We start from the raw sequence: 9,639 nt of genomic DNA, 5'->3' as shown, positions 1-9,639 counted from the left end.
CACCGAAGATCAATTTGCAAGCACTTTCCGTGGTAAAATTTGCGGAAGGCATAGAAGGCCGGTCATATTCAAAACAACGCTGAGCAAAGAAAAAGCGTGACAGTTTAGTTTTGAAAATGAATTCGCTCGCGCGCACGGCCTACTACGATCCATCAATATTATGCGTTGCGCGAAAATTTTTGAGCGCAAGTGCTCGTATACCTCCGCCAGTACGGTAAATCGTGTTGGTGTTGTCGGCGCAGTATTCTTTGGCCCATTCGCGCACTTTTTGTAAAAGACACCAGAACGATTAAACGTACGAGCGGAGGTCTATTAGCGATTTTGCACCATTTTCGCTCTCTATTTTCTTGCAACGGATAATATGAGAAAATATTAGTATTTGGAACCCCAGTGCACAGTGGTACCGCCATAGGTCAAAAATCGAAAAATTGATTTTCTAATTCATGAGTTTGTATATTTTTTATAAATCAATGAAGTTCCCAAGAATGCAGAAAAAATATTTTTATGTATGTTTCTGTTGCATATTTTGCTTGAGAGCGTGAGTACTGTTATGCAATTTGACATTCTTAAAATTTGTCGAAAAATTACATCAATTTGGAGTTGTACACCGCGTCTTCGTATAACAAAACCAAGTGGATTTTCAAATGTTTTTCAACGCAGAAAATCAGAATAAATGTTTATCTTTCAAATTCAAAGCACCAAAAAGTGGAAATGGATGTTGTTGGACTAATGGGGCTGTAAGTAATAGGCACATAATTTTACCCATAGAATATATGTTACAAAAATAAAAGAAATTAATTATTTTAAAGGATTTACATATCACGATACACATAAAACCTTACAAATGCACAAATTAGGAACATCACAAATTGACGCAGCACAACACATAACATAAATGTGCCCTGTTATCCAGATGGATAACTCCTTCCGATCACAGGATGACGAGGTTTCATTTATTGGTTTAGGTCCATCAGTCATCCCTGAATTGTATTTTAGTTGGCAGTATGCCTTTTAGTTCACAGCATTTGTTGCTGTGTTCATAGCTTAGTTTTGTCTAGGAAAACTAATCCTAATCGGGCATCCCGTTTCGGGTTTCGATACTAGAGCTCTATGACTTGAAGTCTGTGTCAGGGAAAGGTTTACGTATCTAGTACTTAATCGCGGCCCGAAATGGCCTGAATGTTGGCAATCGAAATAGGATTGCACTTCATTGGCCTCTATCCTGCCAGAACCCTATAAATGTTAATTAATACTAGGGTAATATTTACAAGTTAAAATTCAACATGTAGCACAAGGAACGAACGAATATTGAACTTTAAACACATTAAACAATTATTCTGTCTTATTATTGTAACAAATATTTATACCCGTAACACAATCCAACGTTTGAGGAAGAATTTTTCGAGAATCGTTCACCGATTCACGAAAAATTCAGCTCCCATATGCTTCGTATCCTTTATAACAATAGTGTTAAGGCCATACACTTAACACTACGATAAAGATAAATAACTTAACCTAAACTCAAAACAAAACCAAAATGAGTTGTGCTACCCGAAAGCCACAATGCTTTCCAGAAACGTAGCGGTGAACAGGACTAACAAGTCCCCAGAAAACACCTTTACTCAAAACTAAAGATTGTTACCCGAAAGCCAAATTGCTCTCCAAATCACGTAACGAATAAATCTAACCTTAACTAAACTTTACTTTTATGGAGGTTAACTGTCCACAAAAATAAAATGGCCTTAAGACTGAAGTTATAATCCTTCCGGCTAGCTGTACGGGGTTTTTCAGTTGGGCGCCATGTTACAAAAATACAACATGGAACCTTACAAATGCAAGGGCCCCACGTTGGGCGCCATGTTACAAAAATAAAAGAAATTAATTATTACAAAGTATTACCACTTCACGATACACAGAACCTTACAAATGTACAATTTAGGAACATCACAAATTGACGCTGCACAACACACAACATAAATGTGCCCTGTTATCCAGATGGATAACTCCTTCCGATCACAGGATGACGAGGTTTCATTTATTGATTTGGGTCCATCAGTCATCCTGGATTTGTATTTTAGTTGGCAGTATGCCTTTTAGTTCACAGAATTTGATGCTGTATTCATAGCTTGGTTTTGTCTAGGAAAACTAATCCTAATCGGGAACCTAAAAGCCCCACGTTGGGCGCCATGTTACAAAATACAACATGGAACCCTACAAATGCAAGGGCCCCACGTTGGGCGCCATGTTACAAAATACAACATGGAACCCTACAAATGCAAGCCCCACGTTGGGCGCCATGTTACAAAAATAAAAGAAATTAATTATTACAAAGTATTAACATATCACGATGCACATAGAACCTTACAAATGCACAAATTAGGAACATCAAAAATTGACGCAGCACAACACATAACATAAAGTGCCCTGTTATCCAGATGATGGATAACTCCTTCCGATCACAGGATGAGGAGGTTTCATTTATTGGTTTAGGTCCATCAGTCATCCTGGACTTGTATTTTAGTTGGCAGTATGCCTTTTAGTTCACAGCATTTGTTGCTGTGTTCATAGCTTGGTTTTGTCTAGGAAAACAAATCCTAATCGGGCATCCCGTTTCAGGGTTCGATACTTGAGCTCAACAACTTGAAGTCTGTGGCAGGGAAAGGTTTACATCTCTAGTACTTGACCGCTGCCCGAAATAGCCTGAAAGTTGGCAATCAAAGTGGGGTTGCATTTCATGGGCCTCTATTTTCCCAGAACCCTATAAATGTGCATTAAAATTATGGGAATAAATATAAGTTAAAATGAAACATACAATACAAAGAACGAACGAATAATAATCTTATAACACATTAAACAATTATTCTGTCTTATAATTGTAACAAATATTTATACCCGTAACATATATACATAATAAAAATTCATGTAGCATTTCAAACATGTTCTTAACCACATTTAATCAATCGTCAGCCATCAAATGATCAGATTTGAGTAGGAGAATCAATCTGTGAAGGTTGTAGTTGCAAATATCTGCATATAAGTTTGCAGGATGTATTGGAAGTTACTCGTTCTTTTTATAAAAATATGTTTTTAAATAACTACAAAATTATATATAAACTTGTCTCTCTGTAACTGCCTGAAATGCGTACCAAAATTACTGAAATTTTAACAGGAGATATTTCAATGCTTTTTACAATACTTGAGGGATATTTTATTTGAAAACAAACTTTGTAAATGTTTTTTTTTTAATTATGAAAAAATACAGTTCTGGAGGTATGGCTTGAGGAATGAGTAATTGCATAACAACCATTTTCATTTGGCCTTGTCAAAACTTACCTTTGTAATTGTTTAATTTGATAAGGAATTTTGCATTTTCTGCTAACATTGACAAAATTTCCTCAAAATCCATCCAGTACCTAAAACTGTAGTGATGGGAGAAGAAGGAGTAAATATGTTCATTGATTAATATTTACTGGAAATAATTCTTCATAATCTCTTTCCAAATCTAAATATTTGATCAATTTTTTTACGTTAATTCTCAGTATTCGAATTGATTTCTTTGATACTATTGCAAGCATTCTGTCGAATATTTAGCAATGTAGAGCGATATTTGTATATATTTCGTTTATTGGGTTAGAGCTATCTTTTATTGAAATTCCACGTACTTCATTACTGGATAGCATTTCCAAAGCAATTGCTAGAAACAAAAACGACTGGAAATACTTTAATCTTTGTCATAACGTAGGCCCATGAATCGTATGATATATTACGGTGTAAAGCATTGTATTTATGGTAATAAAATTTCCTTTTACGTCCGTAATGTGAAATATTCCCGAATATTTGTTTAAAATTTTGCAATTGAAGAAGTAATTGGTTCTGTAATTGCACTATTGCACTATTGTTTAAAGATGATTACTATTGGTAATTTGACACTGTAGTTATACATACTATTTCGATTTGTGATGATTTTTCTGTATTTCAACCATGAAAACTACCTTATTTCTGAGGAAAAGTCTCCTGTTTCAAATATTGTTTTATTACAGCAGAAATAAAACCTACTAATAAAAAAAAATTAATGCTAATACTGATACTATTCACAAGAATCTATTATGATACTGTCATGTGATACATGTTTTAACTTGTTATACTTAGCAGAAATTGATATAATTCGACCCACTCTTCATAATAGTTAAAAATATTTGATTACTGATTTCTGTGCAAAATAAAGCTTTCTAATGATAATTTCATTATCATAAATAAAAATGTCCAAAGTTAATATTTTTCAAGTGATGTTCATTCAAACGTAGTGGAATATCCTTTTTTGGTCATAACATGCTATTTCTGGTCATTAAAAATGATTCTTCCCTTCAAAAAACGAAGAAAATGATTTATGACCACTTCCCTGAACAAATGGAACCACTGTGATGTGTTGTCATAGACTAATTTCAAGCCCTCGAAGTACCAAAGAAAACCATTAAATTGTGTGGGTCCAGTCCGGTACCCAATAATACTCATTACCGTGTATTTTTTTACTTGTAAATTGCTTTTTGTGTAAATTATATTTAGCGTGTTACACCGATCTGACAGGAAAAGGACTAAAAATAAATTACGTGATGGGTACCGAGGATTGTTCACAATCTGCGAACTTGACTGTGGAAAAAATGCGACCATGACGCCGTGTTGTCTTTCTGTCTGGCCATATCGATTTCATGGATTATTATCCAATTTGTGAATCTTCAACAGTAGTTCTACAACTAAAGTCGTCATTTGGAACCGCCCTAGTATACATCGTACGATAACAGTTGCGTACCGGGCACCCGTTTGCATCGTGTCCGTGACATTGAAACAATGACAATGACGACGATGATGGCAAGACTGTTTTACGCGCTAGACGGTCGCAAAATGTTCAATGGTTCCGGTGTAGCGACATTATCGGTATGATATTTATCGACGATATCCCCAAACGCGCCTCCATCCTCTAGCCCAGCTCATTCCGTAATCACTTATCGCCAGGTAAAAACAATAGACAAAAAATGCACCGTCTAATCTCGCGCGAAAAGGAGATTAGTGGGTTTGCTTCGATTGAAAATGCAGTGTGACCGACCGTTGCACTTTGACGCGATATCACGGAACGCGATATATCGAATGTTTGGCTGTTGTTTGCTGACGAAAACATATGGCACTATGTACTGCTGTTTGGCTTATCTTATCATAATCGATGCCAATCGGAGGCTTCGATACTCCTACTTAGTTATTTTCCTACGCTATTTGCATGGTGAGGTATGGATGATTGATAAGTCGATGGATTGCAGATAGATAATATAAATACAGACTTAAATTTTTTCTTCTGTTTTCTGGCCTAATATTCATTGTATTATTGATTGATCATTCAAAATATTTATTTGATCTGATGTTTTGCGTTCAAGTCACATGTAACCCTGATGGAAATTTTCAGATCCCTACCTAGTGCCATGATTGCCAAGAGTGGGGTCACGGAACGAAACATTGGTAGCCTGGAATCTGTATGCTAAATACATACTGTTTGTTGGTACCTTATAAACACTTAGGACGACCGCAGAAAGAAGATATCAAAACAATTACATTTTCGAGTGGCAGCAACCCTAAGTCAGACCCACTGAATAGTTGTTGAATCGCGTGCCCGGCAGATAAACGTAAACGTCAATCGTTTCCATAACTCTACAGCCATAAAATTTCCAAATAAAGGAGAACAAACCTTTGGAGTCGACCGCATATCTGCTTCGGAATTACGATTTTTTTATCCAATAAATTGCAACAAGTGTTTGATGAAATGTTCAAATCTCAAACTCCAAATCGGATTTAATTGCAATCAGAATTATTGGATTTCGTTTGTGTAAGATTTGAAATCTGAACATATAATTATTTCAAGCGTGAGCTATGCTGTCAGTTCGAACGATTGCCAACCATTGGAATACAAACACTAAAAATCATGCATGTGAGTGAAGAGGTCTTGATTTGGAAGTTGAGCTGAAAACAACTGTTTTTTTTTGTGTATTTTAACTTAAATGCCGAAAACAACTGTGTTGTATAGTGAAACGGAAGAAATACACTGAAGTTTGGTAATAAATCAGTTAAGGAGTTCAAAATCTATACGTATTACGGAAATTTCGATGTTAGCTAAGTAAATAGTGCGAACCAGGGTCGTACAATTTCGTTTCAATGATACACTTTCATGCAACATTTGAATGAGTCACTTCAACCGTTTCATACATTTTCTAATCACTCGTTTCGTTTAAAAAAACTTTTCCACTCATCGTAGCACTCGGTCTGCCGTGTGCAGCATAGTTGTCCCATGTTCTACGGGAATCCCTATTAACATGGGACAACTATGCTGCACACGGCAGCGGTAGTCTCCCACCCGGTCGCATTGCTTGTGCTTCACCCGGCAGAGCATTAGTGTCTCACTGGTGCGCGCTAGTCTCTCAATGGTTACGGGCGCCGATTAATTGGATTTAAGTGGTCGAATTTGTTATCCTCTCTCATAAAACATAATTATCATTCTATTGGCGTGCACCACTATTGAAAAATGCGGTTTAAATAGTGTTTTTAGCATGTTGAAGTGTTTCAATGACTCATAAATGAAACGAAAACCCAAGTGTGTCATTCCATGTTTCATACACACTTGTTTCTGTAGCAGCAGCGAATGAGTGTGTTGCTGGGTGAGAGATGAAGCATAAAGCAGTCCGTTCGTATGGGAAACGATTTGCTGCAGCTGTCGTACGTCATGTTTTCCTTTCGAAATTGTACGACCCTGGTGCGAACTATCAAATCACGTAAAAAAGGTTGAATATTGTTGACCGGTGTGATCTAAAGGACATCTGATGACAACGATGCCATATAATACCCTTTCACTACTCAATAACCGGTGGTGTACTTGCACTTGAACTTGATAAGAGCAACTCCGTAGGTTAGGAGTAAATTTCCACTACTACTAGGGTAGGGTACTAAACTGCGGAGATAAGTGCCTAATAAGGCGAATATTACCGGCACCATAACGACAGCACGCTTAAAATCAACCACCGCATGTGCACTGACGAACGGCGGTCTGGGTCATTACCAGCAACCAACCGGACTGGCAAATCAACCACGAGCTTCGATTTTTTAGATTATGTAGCAATTTCGTACGGAAACTCTAATAAAGGAGACAAACACGTAGCCAATATTTACACGCTAGGGAATATTCTCGAATAGGAAATTAATAGGAATTAAACGTTTGCCATACCACATGACTAACAAGTAGGCATTTGAAGACCATTTTGCGCGCAGCATGCGCTGAATGTCTGTCGTTCGTTGTACGGTTGTACGTACATACGTAAGCCGAGCAGCATATACGCCTGCTACGATAAATGCAAAATGTCAATGGAATCGATGTCCGTCGCGATATATACGACACGTACGTTCGTTGATTGATAAGTGGGTGAACAACGCACACTTGTTTTGACTTCGTTTCGTTTGACGTAGCAGCGAGCACGTATGGCAGTCTAGTCTAGTATATTGCTGTTTTTATTGTTGTTTGTCCAATTTAGCATTCATTCGGACAATGTTTGCAATGGTGATTGTTTTGGGTTCGGGTTACATTTTTGCTTATGTTTAACATATTGCTATTTAATAGTTATTTATGAAACGAGTTGCAAAAAGTTGATTGTTTCAGCACGAGTCGTACATTTATCCAACGAGGCTTGCCGAAATACGAAGAGTGCTGAAAAATCAAGTTTTGCAACGAGTTTCATACAAAATTTTATGCAATGATTTTTTCATAATGCAACCCATTTGAATTGCATAATGTTCATAATGCAACTCAAATGAGTTGCATTATGAACATTATACAACTATTTTTTATTATGCAACTCATTTCAGTTGCATAATGCACCAGTTCGAAAAAATTGGCCATTATGATACCAAAATGAGTTATATAAAATATAAATTATAATACTGAATTGCATAAAATACTTTATCATCATTAGTATTGTCACAATATGCCAAATTTGGGATAAAACTGAATTGAACTTATCATACAAAATGCTTCAAATGTGTTGATTGAACATATTCAGTATGGACCCTTTCGGTAAACGACGCCACCAAAATGCAAACCCCATGCAATGCCATCCATTCTTCAAACTGAACTTAAAAGTGCGTCCGGTGCCCAACCAACGGTCCGACAACTGACGAGACAGAGGTTAAGCGCATGCTAATTCCTAATTCCAGCAGCGTTTCGCTCGTGTATCAGCCTCGTTAAGGAGACTGGGTAAATTTCAGTAAGGTGCAGTATACTTATCTTAGGGTGTTCCAAAAAATGATAAGCAGACTTTGTCCTAATTGAGACGTTACGTCAAAAACAAGATCCAATTTGGATATCGGTGTAGACCATTACTGCCATTACTCTATGGCAGAGGTTTTCAAATTGTTTGTGTCTCGAAGCACTTTTTTGAAATTGAACTGTTAGGAGCCAGTTCGATCACTATTCTCAAGGGAGGTTATTTGAAGCTAGTGAAATTCTTGAGCATTTCTGAGAATCCTTTCATAAAGAGAAATACTGTCTAAGTGTCCTATTAATTTACAAATCATATGTCATGATAATTTAATTTTATTGGCTTTTCTCGGTGAACTTAATACTACTCAAAGAAACGGTGTAACTACTAGTACCTAGCCGTTCAACACGAGGACGTTAGGCAAAGGGGTCGTCGTTATGATTGTGTTGTTCAATTATGGTCCTCTGTTAATTTTCAACTTCTATTCAATTTCGCTCGTCGCACACTTGCGATTCTATCCACCGTTTCTTTTATTACTTTCGTTACTCCCTCCTTCTTTGAGTAGTATTAAGTTCACCGAGAAAAGCCAATAAAATTCAATTATCATAAAGTCATGCGGTGATTAAACCTAGAAAGAAAAATCATATGTCAGCCTAGCAAGTTTTGTTATTTTTGGATTTTGAGACACCCTGACACATGCGTTTCGTTCATTGAAATAACCACAACCTAGTGAGTAGTATTTACCGCGACAACGAAAACCGTCTGATGTCTGTTATACGCGATGATTCCGGCGACAACGATCTGGAAGTAGCAATTTATTTGCTCCAATGTGTCTCAAGTTCGTTCTTCATCACCGCTGGATGACGATGAGTGGTGATTGAATTTGTTATGGGCCCACCAGCTTGCTTGAGGAGAGCATTTACGATTATATAGGGTATCGCGCTACTTGGGCGGTGGCTTCTATATTCGTCTGTTTTCCACTATAACTCAGTCAATTTCAAACCAATTGACTTGAAATGTTGTACACGGGTAGATACTATACCTATCTCACCACATTCCAAAAGTTGTGTCAATTGGTTCAAATTTGACTGAGTTATAGTGAAAAACAGACGAATATAGAAGCCACCGCCCAAGTGGCGCGATTCCCTAGCTGGTTTTGGTTTGTTTTGATAAGAGATAGAATAATGGTTTCTTCGGCAAATTGTAAACGTATATAAAACTATTAAAAAGCAGATGTTTGCATCAGTTTGCAAGCAGCTAGAGGGACCCTCTCACAATGATGAGAAAAAAGGTCGAACAATATAAAAAAAAAACTTTCCCGAAGACACCATGTATCTAAAACTTAAGGTTTAGA

At 36.9% G+C, this 9,639-nt stretch overlaps 1 protein-coding gene across 1 annotated transcript in view; it reads right to left on the bottom strand.

Annotated features, from left to right (window-relative positions):
• Positions 1-3,667, bottom strand: part of LOC115263629 (negative elongation factor E-like) — a 4,558-nt gene extending 891 nt beyond the window's left edge. Inside the window, exon 1 of the mRNA XM_062857210.1 lies at positions 3,663-3,667. Within this exon, the coding sequence (XP_062713194.1) occupies positions 3,663-3,667 (5 nt within the window). The remainder of the gene's footprint in view (positions 1-3,662) is intronic.
• Between the last annotated feature and the right edge of the window lie 5,972 nt (positions 3,668-9,639).

This window comes from Aedes albopictus, chromosome 3 (assembly GCF_035046485.1).
Source record: "Aedes albopictus strain Foshan chromosome 3, AalbF5, whole genome shotgun sequence".
In the NCBI taxonomy this organism is placed as follows: Eukaryota; Metazoa; Arthropoda; class Insecta; order Diptera; family Culicidae; genus Aedes; species Aedes albopictus.
This window is presented reverse-complemented; position numbering and strand designations above follow the sequence as displayed.